General features: G+C 49.5%; 2 protein-coding genes across 3 annotated transcripts; one reads left to right on the top strand and one right to left on the bottom strand.

Moving 5' to 3' along the window:
• Positions 1–6,680: 6,680 nt before the first annotated feature.
• On the bottom strand, positions 6,681–11,051 carry LOC125552419 (AP2-like ethylene-responsive transcription factor CRL5). Of its 2 annotated transcripts, XM_048715967.2 has the most exons (9): positions 10,371–11,045; positions 9,725–10,283; positions 9,039–9,124; positions 8,883–8,891; positions 8,703–8,791; positions 8,541–8,614; positions 8,408–8,458; positions 8,225–8,301; positions 6,681–7,660 (listed from the first exon to the last, which is right to left on the bottom strand). In XM_048715967.2, the coding sequence occupies exons 1-9, from the start codon at positions 10,678–10,680 to the stop codon at positions 7,032–7,034; spliced, it is 1,884 nt and encodes a 627-aa protein (XP_048571924.1). In that variant the 5' UTR covers positions 10,681–11,045; the 3' UTR covers positions 6,681–7,031. The 2 variants fall into 2 exon arrangements, with proteins under 2 accessions (XP_048571924.1, XP_087374847.1); XM_087518721.1 differs by having other exon boundaries at positions 9,039–9,121; positions 9,725–11,051.
• A 1,232-nt stretch (positions 11,052–12,283) lies between these two features.
• LOC147976352 (uncharacterized) lies at positions 12,284–12,970 on the top strand. Its single transcript, XM_087520831.1, has one exon. It carries the CDS (start codon positions 12,284–12,286, stop codon positions 12,968–12,970), a length of 687 nt encoding a protein of 228 aa, XP_087376957.1.
• The last annotated feature ends 5,010 nt before the right edge of the window (positions 12,971–17,980 follow it).

Below are 17,980 nucleotides of genomic sequence, written 5' to 3'. Positions count from 1 at the left end.
CCGCCGGGAAACCTCCTCCATGTGCGCCCACACGGACCGAGCGTCGCCTGCTTGGGGATGCTCTGCGGGTCCAGATGCTACCCGTGCGCAAGTTCACATCCAGGTACTGCAAGGGCTGGCAGTACTCCAAGTACCACCGCGCCTGGTTGACTGGGATGTACAGCCACTCCCGCTCCTGTGGTGGCGTGCTGCGTCTAGCCAGCGGCGATGGAGGAGGAAGCCCGCGGGAAGGGCTCGCGCCAGTGCTGAACCTTCCCTTCCTCCCTCCCTTCCCGCTGAAGATGCCCATGGCTTTGCTAGGGTTTCGGGCTGGCTGGCTGGCTAGGGTTTTGTGGTCGCCAGCGGGGGAGCAAAGGTGGCCAGATGTGGACGGGGAGTGGATGAGGCTGGCACCGCCGCACGCGTCCATTAAAAAGGACGGGCACGCGGCCCTTCCACACACTTGTCACGACCGGGTTTTTCGGGTATAAATTTCCAGAAAAAGACCGTCGTGCTCATCAGCCCCAGGATTACTGTTAGCTGATGAGGCTCCAACTTGATACAGAAATTCCAAGCAAAAAATAAAATACAAAATATGTAGTACAAGACCATTCTGGCCTGTGAGTACAACAATTGGGTTTCTAGTGGTCGATGGCGGAAGCGGTTTGTGAGACATCAGTGTCTATGGGACTCCATTTCCCACAGGAACAGCTGACCAGGTTAACTCCTATCTTCGCGAGGCTGCTATCACCGTTGCTTAGGTCTCGAGGCTGTCATCGTCACGCTCCTCTCCAAGCAGAAATCTGGCCAAGACAATAGCCAGGGACAAGCCAGTGAGTACTTTGAATGTACTCGCAAACATTAAGAACACAGGTATAATATAATTGATAATCATGCACTGAAAAATTCTATGATCACATCGCCAGTCATAAATAAAACATCTTTTATGCATGCAAGCAGGTTATTATCATGCAACATGAATAAACAGTAATAGAGTGGAAATAAAATGCCGCAGTCGGGTGTCTGAGCGACACCACATAAAGGGTTTTAAAAGAAATGCCACAGTCGGGCGTCTGAGCGACACCACATAAAGGGCTTTAAAAGAAATGCCACAGTCAGACGTCTGAGCGACACCACAAAGAGGGCTTTTAAAAGAATTGCCACAGTCGGGCGTCTGAGCGACACCACATAAAGGGCTTTAAAAGAAATGCCACAGTCGGGCGTCTGAGCGACACCACAAAAAGGGCTTTTAAAAGAATTGCCACAGTCGGGCGTCTGAGCGACACCACATAAAGGGCTTACAAGATAAATAATCACAATGAATATCCAGGAGGTAGAACCATCCCAGGGATACAAATAATGTAACGGGTTAGTCCATCACAAAATAATAATCATGGTCTTCACACGTCACAAGTCACGGTCCAAGTTCTGGTTTAACAATCTCTCCTCCGAAGACCGACACTAAGACCAACACTTGACCCATCCCAGACTGTAATCCTTAACCATGGACACGGCTGTTCGAATAGGTTTTAATCTCTGCAGAGGGTGTACTCTTTACACACGAGTAACGGATTCCTTTAGTCCATCGGGACTAGTTCCGTTTACGGTCTTTTAGTTGAAAACACGCCTAACTTGCACACACCAGCTTAACTCATCGGTGTCTGGAATCACCCACGACACTTATTAAGCAAAACTCTAAGTGGGGAGGCTACAACCTCGCGTGGCATGGGATCAAATTTATATCGCGCGCTCTAAGGGGTGGCCTCCCCTCTCGGTCTCAACCGGAAACACCCATGCCCCCGGACCAGGTGGCATGCCTACCGGCTACAACCGATATCTCCCACCATGGCCTCTCTGTACGGTGTGTGCTTGAAAGGGGTTGACGACTTACTGAACCATACCCTACCTGCGGCAGGGACAAGTGGTAGTACATAGCAAGTATGGGGGTTACTGGAAACAAGACTCGGTCTACGGTCGACTCAGGAGGTTTATAAGTTTCCTGCATGACATGTAAACAAATATATTTCAATCAACAAAATCACCACTCAATATACCTTACCATGCCATACCGGACATAACCGTCCCGACGGGGACCGGCGACAAGCTCACTCCTACCCAAGGCAGAGGCTTTCCCGGATTCCTTTCCGGCATGCATGCAAGGCACATGAGGGAGATTACCATCACAAGTATATTCATTCCAACAGCAAGGAAATCACTAATATGCCTTCATGCAAATGATCATATCACATGAAATAACAAGTTCTCCGATATAAGGTGGTGTTATAAACGTGTCAACTAGCACACCAAAAATATTATTCCGGGGTTCAGAATGCTTGCCTTTAATGGTGTGGAGAGGTGGGGGTGCTCTCCAAAATTTTTGAAAGCTTCCTTCTCTCCCAAAAATCCTACTTCCAAAAATATGCAAATAACACATATTTCAAAAACAGTACAAAAAAGTTGTTTGGAAAATTTTCAAATAAATCTTAAAATAAACTAGACAGAATTTGAGAGATGTAGGAAAAAGAATCAATTCATTTGGATTTATATTTAAAAAGTTATAGACAGTCAAAGCTGTGGTCAAAATCTGTTATTTAAAATAAAACAGAAAAGAAAACGTTTCGGAGGGGAATACGCTTTCGGAGCGGGGGAAACGTACTGGGGTGGATTACGCCTTCACTTAACCCACGTGGACAGGTACAGGGTCACTAACAGTGGGTCCAGGGGGCCCACTGGTCAGGTTTGACCAGTCGCCTTTCCCTCTCCTTCCTCTGCCCGAGAGGGGGCGGGACTCCGGCGATGCTCGCCGGCGAACGGCGGCACCGTTCGGGAAACGGAGGTCACCTGCGGGCTCAGGGGATCGAGGCGGCCACTTCGGTAGTCGTTATGGTCTCGGGGGTGGACAGAGCTGCCGGCGGCGAGCTTCACGGCGGACGGAGGCCGTCGGGCAAGGTGATTTTTCTCCCGCGGTGAGCCCTGATCAAAATTGAGTAGGGTAACTGGTTCACGGGAGTAAGAGGAAGCTCTTGGTGAAGAGAACGGAGAGGGGGAGGTACTAGAGGTGCCGGATTGGCCGGGGCGGTGGCGGCGGCAGGAGTTGCCGGAGATGAGGAAGGAGGCCTCCCCGGGTCGAATGCGAGCTAGGGGAGTGCCATTGGGGTGGCCTGAGGTTGCCTGCGTGCTCGGGGAAGCTCGGGGGCCTCCTTTTATAGCGCGACGAGCGGCGGTGGATGAGGATGCCGGCGAACCGCCTCTCTATGGCTTGCAGGGCAACGTGGCGGGGCTGGGGATGGCGGCAGGAGCTAGCGGACGAGCGGGCACTGCTCCAGGAGCGAGCTGGCGAGCGGGAGAGGCTCGGGCGGCGCCGACATGAGCAGGGGCTGTCGGGCGGCCGCGGCGGCTAGCTCTTGGCCTGCCGGGCGTGGCGAGGGGCGGCTTGTCGCGTTGCGGTGAGAAGGGGAGCGCGTAGCGTGGCTCTGCAGTGGAGGCAAGGCCAGGGGCGCGACGCGTCGGCTCGGGCGCGGCACGTGCAAAACGCGTGCCAAACGCACGCTCTGCTCGCGCTCTGGGCACGCACGGGATGTGCTCGACACAATGCCAGAGCACGCTAGAGGTCGCGGTTGAGGCTGGGAAGAAACAGGGCTAGGTTAGGGTTAGATAGAGGGTGAATGGACAGGGTGGTTAGGTCAGGAGACCAAGTTCACAATGCAAATTCAAGATCATGTCAAATCTGGCCATGCTCTCCAGGTGTTTGACAAAATGCCACAGGCACCTAGGCTCTTCTTGGGGTGGCCAAATTCTCCAGATCAGGATCTCCTTAGATGCCAGAGAGAGTGGTGAGGTCATTTGGACAAAAGGAGAAACTTGCTAGTGCAAGTTTTGCAAAACTCCAATTCTGGACAGGAAATAAATGACATTATTTCATGAACCAAAATATGCCAATGGGTGCATGCTCCTGGACTTAGGGGTTTGGTAGGGTTGTCTACAAGCAGGAGAAAGCACAAGATCATTGGAGCAAAATTAAATAGGGTTGTAGTAGAAATCACAAGGCTGGACCAGAATGAAAATGAGGTTGATTCACTCAAATTTTTCAAAGAACAGCACTAGGTTTTTGCATAATGTTGAATCATATGCTACTACCAATATCCCATAATTTTGGTGGAGGCTAGAAAGAATTATTTAAATGGGTTGTAGTGCAAATTGCACTCTGGACCAGAGAAGAAAAATTGAATGTAGAGCTTAAAATATTTCATGAATAAAAGATATTTTTGTAAAAAAGTGATTTAAAAACATCACATGACATCTCCAAATTTTTGTTGGAATTTTAGGTGAATTTATCAAATGGTTGTAGTTCAAATATGGCCATATAACCTTGAAAAACCATTTTTCAAAAAAATAAAGATCAAGCAATTTAATTAGTTAATTAGTTATAATGATAAAAGAAAAGTTTTTCTTGAGAGGTTAAACAAGTCCAATAACATATTTGAAAGGTTTTCACTTTGGGGAAAAACTCCATAATAACAAGGGAGAAAATGGTTCAAAAATCAAAAAGGAGCCCAGAAAATAAAAGTTTTAATTCCTGGCAAAAAATTTAATTTAATAGAACAAGGCCAAAATTTTGGGGTGTCACAACACTGTCAGGCGGGCCCTCGGTAGGTGACCACGTTAATTATGACCGCTTAGGGTTATTGGCTGGCCGACATGTGGGGACGCGGCGGACACCGAGCGGACGCGCGGCGCGTTCGCTTCGCGTCCACGCTGACGCATTTCAAACCCAAATTTGGGCCGGAAATGAGTCCGCACAGACGCGAAGCGGATGGGTTTTGCGAATAGATCATCGCGTTAGGCCAGTATTTTTGTTCGCGGCGATCCAAACAGACGTAGGCGGACGAAATGGGTCTTCCGGTTGAAGTTGCTTTGAGCTTGGCTATAATTGACGTGGCAAAATCATATAGCCAGCAGCTGATTGGACTATTAACCATGCTCTTAAGCAGCAGCACCTACCTGCTCAAACAGTTGAAGGCAGCCGACGAATCATCGTGGACCTGGACCACGGCGCAATTAACTCGACGCCATAGCCTGTAGCGGGGTAAACTCCGGCCTCTGCAGGAGTCCCCGATTGAGGAAGATCTAGGTCGAGAGCGGGAGAGCCCCGTGGTTTTCAAAACCGAAACAACACGCCAGGATGGATGCATGTAGCATGCAGCGCTCAGCAGGCTGCAGGTAAGCAAGCAAGCGTCGGCCCGGGGGCGGGTCCGGCGCAGCGAAAAGACCGCCGGCAAGGCGCTCGGCGACACGGCCTGTCTGCTAACCGCGAGCAGGCTCCTTGCCGCACCGCCCGCCTGAGCTGCTTGTCGTCACAAGCGCACAACACGGCGACGCCAAAACGCCACCCACGGCCACCGCGCCATCGCCGACCCCACCCGACGAAGCGTACGAGACCACGCGCCACCACTGTGTGCCGCTGCGGCCGACGGCTTTAAAGTGAGCCCCGCGGCGGCGTGGGGTCCGGCCTGGCCCCGGTTATAGCGCGGCGGGGCACATGGGATGGACCGGGCAACGCTGTCTCGCGCGGAGAGGCAAGGGACTAGGGCGGGAGGGAGGTCGGGGCACGCACTGCACTGTGCGGGCATGGCCCTTCCGGCTAGTAGCCGCCAATGTAGGGGAGTCAAAGGCCGGCGTCGCCTCCGGTTCCCTGTGCCGGGAAACACTGGACGCGACAGCGACAACGTACTAGGTACTATACTACGAGCAGAAAAGCAAGCAAAGCATGCCGCAGCGAGCATTCGAGATTCCAGGAGGAGGACGACGTGAGTGCGCGTGAGCGAGCGCTACTCCTATCCTAGCTAGCATTCAAAAGGGCGGCCTACTTCTCCCTGTAACCCGTCGTACGTACACCAACACGTCCTCCTCCTCCTCCTCCTCCTCCACCGTTGAGGACGGACCCATGATTTCCCTTCTTTTATTCACTGTGACATGCATGCATGCATGCATGCATGCTTTTCCAACGTCACAAATATAACCATGGCCAGGCAGCCGCATCTACACCAGCATCCTCCGCCACTTTGGATCCTACATGTCATCCCGGGCCGGGGCCATGGCATGCCATGCCATCATGAACCCGCAGGTTGAGGTCGGGACATGGAAACATGCCCTGCGAATCTCTCGGCCGCTTTGGAATGATTTGCACCGGAACGTAGGACGCTCCCTTCATACGGGAAGGGATGGGAAAAGAGGGGAATGTTTATGATACTCATCGCCATCATATGAGCAAGTGCCGCGCCATGCAGAGAAAGCAAAAGGACGTGAGACAAGCGGCCTGAGACACTGGTCAAAAGACCAGCATCGGCAGTGAATTGCATGCACCTCACGACCCCACTGATTATTAGATTACAGAAACCTGTCCACTACTTGACCTACTAACAAGCGTACGGATAAACGAGCGTACCATTTGATTGCACAGATAAAAACCTGTCCACTCCTGTAAAAATGTTGTGAACAAAACAGGGTTGCAGATTCTTTAGCGAATTCTAGACATAGCGGGGATAGCACTGCGTGCTGGCTTACCCAACCTCTCTCTTGTGTCGCTGAACTAGTCGTTGCCGATTGTAATCCTGTGAATCTGGAATAAATACCCGCCTTTTCGTCGCAAAAAAGAAAGAAAAAACAAGCGTACGGACAAAGACACATCAGCTCAGTCCCGATCCCACAAACCCTTTCACTTTTCTTGGGGCAGCCTCCTTCCATGCATTTTTGTAACTTGTAAGCCATGCATGCATGCATGATAATACATTCCCAGGAGATTACATAAAAAGAGGCTCAAGAGAAAGTAAGTAAGAATACTACGTACTGCTACAAGTTCGGTGAGCTAGAGACTAATGCCTGCTTCTCCTGCGTACCACTACCACTAACACTACACCACCTTCGTGATAACCAATTAACCAGCCTTGCCTTCCCAACTCAACACAAGTGGAATGAGCAACCGACGCTACTAACTCAGCTCCAGTTTACGCAACATGGCCAGCGACAGCAAGATTTGAGCAGCAGCAGCGCGGCTATGCGTCCGTCCAGGCAGCAAACACAGGCATGGAGGAATTCGGCCCCCTCAACACGTGGGCGGCGGCCGGCGCTGGCATCGCCATCCACGGGCTCATGCTGGCGACGCTGACGGCGTTGGGATGCTTGGCGTACAGCGAGGGCAGGCTGAACCTCTCTGGGCTCCCCTCTCTCGAGTTGCTGAGGCTGGTCACCAGGGAGGACGAGTTGGAGTAGTTGATCTTGCCTGAGACGTCGATGTCATGCGCCGCCGACTCGACGTCGAACCCGGCGATGCCATGCAGGGACGAGCGAGGGTCGCCGCCGCCCATGAAGCCCTTCTGAAGGTCTGCCACCTCGGGGGTGCACTGTGCAGCTTGCTGCGGTGTTCCATGGAGTACCATCCTCCAGACGCCGGAGCTTCCTTCTTCGGAATGGCTGATCTCCCCGCCGCCGTTGTGCATGGCAGGCACGTGGTTGGCTGCCTCGACCGCCTTGACCTTGCGCGCTTCGTCACCGGGCAGCAGAGAGCTGCTCTCCATGATCTTGTCCACGTCGTATCTGGTTATGTCGAAGTTGGTCACGGCGTTCAGGCCACGGAACTTGATCGCGGCTACGTCGTAGGCCTCGGCTGCTTCTTCCTGAGTGGCTGTACAAAGATTCAGTAGATTTTGTTAAGATTTCATGTACCCTTTAGAAGACGTCATCGATGATTAATATCCTCCTTGTTCACTCATTAGGAAACCAAGGTAGATTCCTATTGCAAAGTACGATTTCCGATCTGATTGCTTTTTGCGTCGTGCTAGTGTGATTGAATTTTCAGTCCAAGGGGGTATTCGAGACAGTCAACCGATAGCTTTGTACAGAGGTCACAGCCTTATGAAAAGCATAAAACATCTGGAAAAGCAAAGAATGATCAGGGAAGGATGCATCGCAGTTGCAGATGTACTCCACGAGCTAAAGTTAGTTACTATAGATCCCAAAGCAACGCACAAAACTAGAGGTTTAACAGTAAAAGCTTCTGTTGGGTGTCTACTACATTCTCTAGCAAATCTACTTTGACGCGACAATTAGCATACTTGCATCGATAATAGTACCCCCTGCTACTTGAGATTAGCACTGAAAGCTTCTTTCACTTATAGCACATAACTTTGTGAAAACTCTTTTGGTTAGTAAGTATATAAAAACAAGCGGATATGTCGATCGTTCTTACTGAAAGTGCCGAGATACAAGTCTTTGTTGCCAGCAACCCTGCCAATCCTAGCTTGCCATCTTCCATGCTGATGATGCCTGAAATGCAACATCGGCGCGTTGAGATTGTTTTCCGCTCATATTATTCAGACTTTTCTCTCATGCAATATTTTTCATAGTTGAGGGAAATGTGTAGGCATCTTACCTCGTTACTCCTCGATATATCGAAGCACCACGAGAAAACCCGCTGCTTCTCCTGTAGGCATCACAAACTTATTGCTGAATCTATCAATCAAAAATTGATCTAGAGTGGGAGAAAAATGACTCCTGCTTTTTACCTTCTCAAGTGTGCAACGAATTCCTGCCTTGTCATGCTTTTCATCTCCTCGACCTCCTCTCGATAATTTTCTAGCTGTGAAACTCAACACATCAGTTCACAGTATAGAAACCGATATCGACAGTTTTAGTTTCCATGAACCAATCCATGCTGTCATCCATACCGGGAAATTGGTGTTCGTCGACGGCCCCCAATATTTCAGAGCAGCCAGATCATAAGCCCTGGCAGCCTTGTCTTCATTGTCATAACCACCTAGCCCACATAAAGAAAATGTCAGGAACTAGGACACAGCTTGATACAAGTGCTGCAGCAAAGTACTCCGTATATATGAAGCAAATTTTACCTAGATAAACTGCAAGAAGACACCATTCGAGCCAGACATGTTGACATACACAAGAAGAAGAACATGTATCAAAATGTTAGGTGGAGTTATATCAGAAGGTGACTCATGCATATGATTTTGATACAATTTGTGCTAGAAGTTGAGCTAGTGATCAACCTTGCCTCCCTTTCCTTGTCTGCCCATCCTTCTTGCAGCTGTTGTCCCAGAGGTGGGCTTCATATCTCCCAGTCCACCTGTGCCTGCTCCAGTGGATCAAACACACCCAAACCTTGGTCATGCGATATAAACAATATAAAAAGGGAGGCAGGTTGGATCAGGTGATTTGGTCAAAAACAAAAGAGCAGGTAGGTGGTGTCTCATCAATGCAAAGAACTGAAGAGGCATCAGAAGCAACAGGTGCATTGCGCTCAGTCTTTAATCTTGAGGAATGGAACAAATTAAGCATGTTGTGGGTGAATAAATCTAACGGTTCCATGGCATTAATTTGTTTTGGAACGAACTATGGGTACTAGGTGCCATACTAAATAGCAAGAACTGCAGATGCATCAGTGGAACACTGCAGACATCAATGCAGCTAAGTAGGACAAAATCACAGGGCAAAACATAAGGCACAAACAGTAGTACTAGTAGTACTACCACTACCATATTCCTTCCAAATGAACCAGGAATTTATTTATTTTGGAAAAATAAAGGAACTAGGAATTAGTTGACATTAGTTTATTTGCACAAGATCAGCAATGTAAAATGATGAAATAGAACTTGCAAAAGATGGTAGCACTATTGAGCAAGTTGAGATCATACGTGAATCCAAAAGCTAAATATCTGTAGTATAAGCAACTTACCTGGTGACGCCCCTATACTGGGAGGTCCTCTGCCCAAACGTGTCGATGGACTTGCGATGAACGGGCTGCTTCTGGCCTCCCTTCCCAGTGCCCCTCTTCTTCCCCACGCACTGCTCCTGCTCCCCACCACCATTACTGCCTCCCTGGGAAGCAGCCAAGGAGGCAGCAGCAGCGGCCGCAGCCATCTGATGCTGCTGAGGAGCTGCGCTGACGCAGCTGCTGGACTGGGACCTGGGGCTCATGGACAGGCTCAGCGGCTGCATCCCCGCGTTGCTGTAGCATGAGCCGTAGCTCGTCACCAGCTGGTTCTTGGCAGCGGCCATTGCCTCGTCCATCGGCGCCGTGGCCTCTTGGTAGATCGCCTCTGCTTCCGTCAAGTGCTGGAAGTTGTAGGGCGCTAGCTGCTGCTGCTGCTGTTGATGGTGGTGGTAGATTCTGCTTGCCTCCTGGTCTTGTTGGTCCTGCTGCTGGTGGCTGTAGTAGGTGACCGCGTCATGTCCGCTGCCATTGCCGCCACCCAAGAAGTCCTCGAGCTTCGGCGAGGACGACGGCATCATCCCTACGTGATGGCAGCACGAAAGATTAATATCGGCGTTTGCAACAACGGGAACCAAGAGAAGAGAGAGAAGTGCAACAGTGAGCAGACCTTCCATGATGCACAGAGATCCATCGGACGTGATGGGCATGACGGGGTGGTGGGAGTAGTAGACGCCGGCGGTGCTGGTGCCATCCCCATAGGCGCCGCCGACGTAGTAGTATCCAGGAGGTGGAGCGGCCATTTGCGCGGGTTGGGAGAATAGGAGGTTGCAGGTCGCGGCGTTGGTGGGAGAAGCAGACATAGCACTAGCGCTAGCAGGCTGAGCGTGGTCGGGTTCAGAGGAGGAGGGCACCTCCATGGCCATGTGCGGGGAGAGGGAGAAGCCTAACCAGTTGCCGCCGCTGGCCATCGCTCTCATCAACAACCAAACACAGACGAAAACGCTTCTTGCTTGGCTTTCACTCTGAGCTGAGCTCTACTACTACCCTTGTCCGAGCGACGACATGGAGATGGAGGCAGTAGTGGTAAAAGAGAAGTGAACTACGAGGAAGACGGGCGAGAGGGACCCGTGAGCTGAGCAAAAGGAATGAGAGGGAGGGGCCAAGCAAGCCAAAGGCGAAAGCAAAGCGGTGGATAAGTACCACTCTCTCCTGAGCCCTGCCCTAATGCAATTTCATTAGAGCGGGCATATAAAATCTAGGGGCCTGTTTGTTCTTGGCCTCCCCATACCTCTCGTTCCATGGGGATCTGTGATTGGATTGGGTAAAAGATGTCGTGTGTGTGTGTGTGTTTCTTCAAGTCCCTTGGGTTCCCACTCCACCCTCTTTTTACTGGGGCGAGGCCACGTCCGGTGCTGTTGAAAACTCACGCGGCGACACATACACACAGACTAACCCCTATAAAGATGCAAGAATTTAATCGTGGAGTTGCCATTGGACAAGATGGCCAGCCTCCTCCTGCCGTCTAGTGCCTCTCCGTCTCACTCTCTCTCAACCTGTCATGCACTAGTAGCGCTGCTGCCTAGACATAGTAGCTGAATGCTGCCCAGAGTGGCTGAAAGAAGGCTGCTTTCGGCACAGGCTTCATGGAGTTACGTGAGAGGAGAGAGAGAGAACAGGTGAGTGTATCCGATAAGGGCATCTTCAACCCAGGAGCAACTCCAACGGGTAGATCCATTTCATAAACACGTGTCCATTTGAATCGCCGTGGACAGAAACATCGGTCCAACGCGCCGACTTAAATGAACACGCGTCCGCTTTTCATCCGCCGGATGACCTATTCCTAGCCCTGATTTGGTCCTCATATGTGTTGGCGCAGACATGAAACGGACGTGCGCCACCCGCGCCTACTCCTCCTCCTGGCCCACGAGTCGATGGCATATAGGCCATTCTCTTCCATCCCCATCGATAGCAAGCCCCCGCCCGCCCCACCCCGTCGCCGTCGCCGCCCAGTCCGGTGCCCCTTGCCAACAGTCCGCACCCCACACACCTCCCCCACACCGCAACCTCCCACCTCGATGCCACCACCGCCTCGCCGTCGGGCCACCGCAGCTTCCCCCCCCCCCCCCACTACCACCACCACCACCACCGACGTCGCCGCAAGCACAAAGTCGCCACCCGCCGGCCCTGGCCAACTCCTTCATTCGTCGCCGCCACGCTCGTGTGTCGCCGCCACACTCATCAGCTGCCTGTTCCAGGGGAGACACGCCTCTCTTCGCTGGCCAGCTTCTTCGACGACGACTGCAAGCTGTTCGACAGTTTGCCCCCAAGATACATATGCACTCTGTCGACGAGTTCTTTTTCCACAATTTCCTCTGCGACTTCGATGATTCCTCATACAACGATGAGGACATGGTGGCTGCTGTGTTGGTCGTCCATGACCACCTTAGTAGGCAGTGTGCATTGTTTCGGGGCTCGATCCCGAGGCACACTCCGGCATTGAATCGCAACCTTCTTTGAAAGGACTACTTTAAGACACCCAACCCGCTCTTCAAACATCACCAATTCTGACACCGTTTCCGTATGGCTAGGCATGTTTTCAACCGTATTCGGGAGGGGGTGGTCGGATATGATAAGTATTTCAAGTGCAAGGAGGATGCCCTTGGAAAGATTGGCTTCTCCTCTTATCAGAAATGCACTGCAGCTATCCGGATGCTTGCATTCGGAGTGCTGGGTGATCTCATTGATGAGTACGTCCGTATGAGCGAGTCTACGTTCCTAGACTCCATTTACAAGTTCTGCAAGGTTGTGATTGCAGTGTTTGGCCCTGAGTACTTGAGAGGGCCAAATGCTGAAGATACAGCCTGCTTGTTGGCGATGAATGCCATCAAGGGCTTCCCGGCGATGCTTGGCAGTATAGACTGTATGCACTGGGAGTGGAAGAGTTGCGCTTCTACTTGGAAAGGGCAGTATAGGGGCCATGTCAAGGCTTGCACTATCATACTTGAGGTCGTGGCCTCACAAGATCTCTGGATCCGACACTCTTTCTTCGGCATGGCCGGATCGCACAATGATCGTTCGCCGGTGTTTGCAAGGCTTGCTAAAGGCAACTACCCGCCGGTGAATGTTAACATCAACGGCCACAACTACAACAAAGCATACTACCTAGCTGACGGTATCTATTCTCAGTGGACCACTGTTGTGAAGACAATCTCAAACCCTGTCAGAGAGAAGAGGAGGAGATATTTCCCAAGAGCAAGAGAGTGCTAGGAAGGATGTGGAGCATGCCTTTGGTGTTTTGCAATATCGATGGGGCATCATTTTGTATCCTGTTAGAACTTGGAGCACGAAGAAGTTGTGGGAGGTGATGACTGCTTTTGTGATCATGCATAACATGGTCGTAGAGGATGAGCGCCCGAAACATATCTACGACCAAGGGTTTCAACTTTGGGGTGACAATGTTGTGCCTGAGCATGAAGGAGCGGCAACATTTGAACAGTTCACCCAATTTCATCATCAAATGCGTGATTGGAAACTCACATTCAGCTGCAAGATGATTTGGTTGAGCATATGTGGGCTCATGTTGGCAACCAATAGATGAATGTTTTTTTAAATGTATTTGAGACAATTTAATTTTTATTTGGCTTGTAAACTATGATATATTTATTTGTCTTGTGGAACTATGTTATATTTGTTTGCTTGTGAAACTACGTAAAATGTGTGTATTTGTAGATGAATAGATCGAATATACGGCACATAACAGAAATGTACTAATCATGCGGGCTAGCAAAGTAGAGGAATAGATCGAATATAAGGCACATAACAGAAATAGAAATTCTAGTACGATCTCAAATAAGGAGGACAGAATCATATACGGTGCAGCAGGAGCAGAACCGCCTGCGTTGATGTTGTCGCCCATGTCGTTGATGAACATGTTGCCGAGGTTGGGGAAGAAGTTGTCGTTAGCAAAGTCGTCGTTGCCAACGGTCGTGCGAGTGCGCTCCCCAAAAACTTGGTCGCCCCGTATAGGATAACAAGAGGCAAGGTTCCAGAGGGCACATGTCCCTTCTTGCGTGCACGCCGGAAGGAGAGATGGAGAAGACTTGAGTGGTGGTGCAATATTCTGGAATGGTGTGAAACCACATGTTGTGTCAGCGGCTAGGGTAGACGTCTGCCTGTCTATGTAGTGCGGGTCGGGTAGGTCATGAGAGTAAACCCCACGTTCAAGTTAGTAACAACCACACGATACAAAAGAATCGGAAATGGCTGAGTAATTAATGCATTTGTTAATTAGTAATTAATAACTCATTAATTTTCTCAAGTAGCAAAAATATAGACAACACGCATAGCTTTATGCTCGGCTCGGCTCATTCCTGAAACCCGACACGGCGCGTCGTGATGAGGTGAGGCGAGGTGTGGCGAACGAGGAGGAGGAACACACGTGTAGGTCTGGTCTTCTCATGCACATACAAGTGCTAGAAGAGCTCACCTTATAAAGTGGTGCAACTCACTCTCACCTAGCAGTATGGGACTAAGCACTAGTCTCACTCATACCACACATGCATGAATGGGCCATAAGAACTTTAGATTTTAGTTGGGCTTTGGGCCAAAGGCCTACTAGTAAAATCCAACATATCACATGTCCCGACAACCGTCACGTCGGTATTCGACACCCTCGGCCCACACAGAAGTGAGACAGAGCCCGCACACTTGTACAATTCCACATTGTTTTCGTGCCAAAACTCGTAATTGTTCCATTGTCTCCCCTCAGATCACCGCCATCACCCATCCTAGTTCCCGCTCGTCACCATCCACTGCGGTGATGAAGCCAGAGGAGGTGTGAACGGAGATGTAAGTAATCTCACCGGGCCCAGAGCCGGAGGACCTGCCGATGGTGGCTGCCCGCAAGGTCAACATAGCAACACACATCGCCCGACCGCCGTAAACAGACAAAGAGGAAGGATGCTTTGGCGGCAGGAGGTCACCCAATACTTCATCCGGTCAACCATGCGAGTAGGTGTTGGGGAACGCAGTAGTTTCAAAAAAATTCCTACGCACACGCAAGATCTATCATGGAGATGCATAGTGACGAGAGGGGAAGAGTGTTGTCCACGTACCCTCGTAGACCGTAAGCGGAAGCATTATGACAACGCGGTTGATGTAGTCGAACGTCTTCACGATCTGACCGATCCTAGCACCGAAGGTACTGCACCTCCGCGATCTGCACACGTTCAGCTCGGTGACGTCCCGCGAACTCTGGATCCAGCTGAGTGTCGAGGGAGAGTTTCGTCAGCACGATGGTGTGATGACAGTGATGATGAGTTGCCTAAGCACTACAACGATATGACCAAGGTGGATTATGGTGGAGGGGGGGCACCGCACACGGCTAAGACAATTGTCAACTTGTGTGTCTATGGGGTGCCCCCTCCCCCTTATATAAAGGAGTGGAGGGGGGAGGGGCCGGTCCTCTATGGCGCGCCCAAGGGAGTCCTACTCCCACCGGGAGTAGGATCCCCCCTTCCCTAGTTGGATTAGGAGAGGAAGGAAGGGGAGAGAGTGGGAAGGAAAGGGGGGCCGGCCCCCCACCCAATTCGGATTGGGCTTGGGGGGAGCGCGCCCCCTCCTAGGCTCCCTTCTCCTCTCTCCCACTATGGCCCAATAAGGCCCATATACATCCCGGGGGGTTCCGGTAACCTCCCGGTACTCCGGTATATGCCCGAACTCACTCGGAACCATTCTGATGTCCAAACATATATAGTCATCCAATATATCGATCTTTATGTCTCGACCATTTCGAGACTCCTCGTCATGTCCGTGATCATATCCGGGACTCCGAACAACCTTCGGTACATAAAAACACATAAACTCATAATACTGATCGTCACCGAACGTTAAGCGTGCGGACCCTACGGGTTCGAGAACTATGTAGACATGACCGAGACTCATCTCCGGTCAATAACCAATAGCGGAACTTGGATGCTCATATTGGTTGCTACATATTCTATGAAGATCTTTATCGATCAAACCACATAACAACATACGTTGTTCCCTTTGTCATCCGTATGTTACTTGCCCGAGATTCGATCGTCGGTATCTCAATACCTAGTTCAATCTCGTTACCGGCAAGTCTCTTTACTCGTTTCGTAATGCAACATCCTGTAACTAACTCATTAGTCACATTGCTTGCAAGGCTTATAGTGATGTGCATTACTGAGAGGGCCCAGAGATACCTCTCCGATACACAGTGACAAATCCTAATCTCGATTTATGCCAACTCAACAAACACCATCAGAGACACATGTAGAGCATCTTTATAGTCACCCAGTTAAGTTGTAACGTTTGATAGCACACTAAGTGTTCCTCCGGTATTCGGAAGTTGCATAATCTCATAGTCATAGGAACATGTATAAGTTATGGAGAAAGCAATAGCAGTAAACTAAACGATCATCGTGCTAAGCTAATGGATGGGTCAAGTCAATCACATCATTCTCTAATGATGTGATCCCGTTTATCAAATGACAACTCTGTCCATGGCTAGGAAACTTAACCATCTTTGATCAACGAGCTAGTCAAGTAGAGGCATACTAGTGAAACTCTATTTGTCTATGTATTCACACATGTACTAAGTTTCCGGTTAATACAATTCTAGCATGAATAGTAAACATTTATCATGATATAAGGAAATATAAATAACAACTTTATTATTGCATGTAGGGCATATTTCCTTCAGTCTCCCACTTGCACTAGAGTCAATAATCTAGATTACATTGTAATGATTCTAACACCCATGGAGTCTTGGTGATGATCATGTTTTGCTCGTGAGAGAGGCTTAGTCAACGGGTCTACAACATTCAGATCCGTACGTATCTTGCAAATCTCTGTGTCTCCCTCCATGACTTGATCGCGGATGGAATTGAAGCGTCTCTTGATGTGCTTGGTTCTCTTGTGAAATCTGGATTCCTTTGTCAAGGCAATTGCACCAGTATTGTCACAAAAGATTTTCATTGGAATCGATGCACTAGGTATTACACCTAGATCGGATATGAACTCCTTCATCCAGACTCCTTCATTTGTTGCTTCTGAAGCAGCTATGTACTCCACTTCGCATGTAGATCCCACCACGACGCTCTGCTTGGAACTGCACCAACTGACAGCTCCACCATTTGATAAAAATATGTATCCGGTTTGTGACTTAGAGTCATCCGGATCAGTGTCAAAGCTTGCATCGACATAACCGTTTACAACGAGCTCTTTGTCACCTCCATAAACGAGAAACATGTCCTTAGTCCTTTTTAGGTATTTCAGGATGTTCTTGACCGCTATCCAGTGATCCACTCATGGATTACTTTGGTACCTCCCTGCTAAACTAATAGCAAGGCACACATCAGGTCTGGTACACAACATTGCATACATGATAGAACCTATGGCTGAAGCATAGGGAATGGCTTTCATTTTCTCTTTATCTTCTGCAGTGGTCGGGCATTGAGTCTGACTCAACTTCACACCTTGTAACACAGGCAAGAACCCTTTCTTTGCTTAATCCATTTTGAACTTCTTCAAAACTTTATCAAGGTATGTGCTTTGTGAAAGTCCAATTAAGCGTCTTGATCTATCTTTATAGATCTTGATGCCCCATATATAAGCAGCTTCACCGAGGTCTTTCATTGAAAAATTCTTATTCAAGTATCCTTTTATGCTATCCAGAAATTCAGTATCATATCCGATCAGCAATATGTCATCCACATATAATATCAGAAAAGGTAAAGAGCTCCCACTCACTTTCTTGTAAATATAGGCTTCTCCAAAAGTTTGTATAAAACCATATGCTTTGATCACACTATCAAAGCATATATTCCAACTCCGAGAGGCTTGCACCAGTCCATAAATGGATCGCTGGAGCTTGCACACTTTTTTAGCACCTTTTGGATCAACAAAAACTTTCTGGTTGCATCATCTAAAACTCTTCTTTAAGATATCCATTAAGGAATGCAGTTTTGACATCCATTTGCCAAATTTCATAATCATAAAATGCGGCAATTGCTAACATGATTCAGACAAACTTAAGCATCGCTACGGGTGAGAAGGTCTCATCGTAGTCAACTCCTTGAACTTATCGAAAACCTTTTGCAACAAGTCGAGCTTTGTAGACAGTAACATTACTGTCAGCTCAGTCTTCTTCTTGAAGATCCATTTATTCTTTATGGCTTGCCGATCATCGGGCAAGTCAACCAAAGTCCACACTTTGTTCTCATACATGGATCCCATCTCAGATTTCATGGC

This window comes from Triticum urartu, chromosome 4A, assembly GCF_056163025.1.
Source record: "Triticum urartu cultivar PI428250 chromosome 4A, HENAU_Tu73, whole genome shotgun sequence".
Taxonomy (NCBI): domain Eukaryota; kingdom Viridiplantae; phylum Streptophyta; class Magnoliopsida; order Poales; family Poaceae; genus Triticum; species Triticum urartu.
The sequence above is the reverse complement of the archived record's forward strand: the minus strand, read 5'-3'. Positions and strand labels throughout refer to the sequence as shown.

Bases quoted from the DNA above. Each gene is read 5' to 3' on its own strand.
- LOC125552419 (XM_087518721.1), bottom strand. From the start codon at position 10,680: ATGAGAGCGATGGCCAGCGGCGGCAACTGGTTAGGCTTCTCCCTCTCC. The intron at 8,459-8,540 runs GTAAAAAGCAGG...TGATGCCTACAG, and splicing joins TTCGTTGCACACTTGAGAAG to GAGAAGCAGCGGGTTTTCTC. The intron at 8,302-8,407 runs GTAAGATGCCTA...GTTGCATTTCAG, and splicing joins ATATATCGAGGAGTAACGAG to GCATCATCAGCATGGAAGAT.
- LOC147976352 (XM_087520831.1), top strand. From the start codon at position 12,284: ATGGCTAGGCATGTTTTCAACCGTATTCGGGAGGGGGTGGTCGGATAT.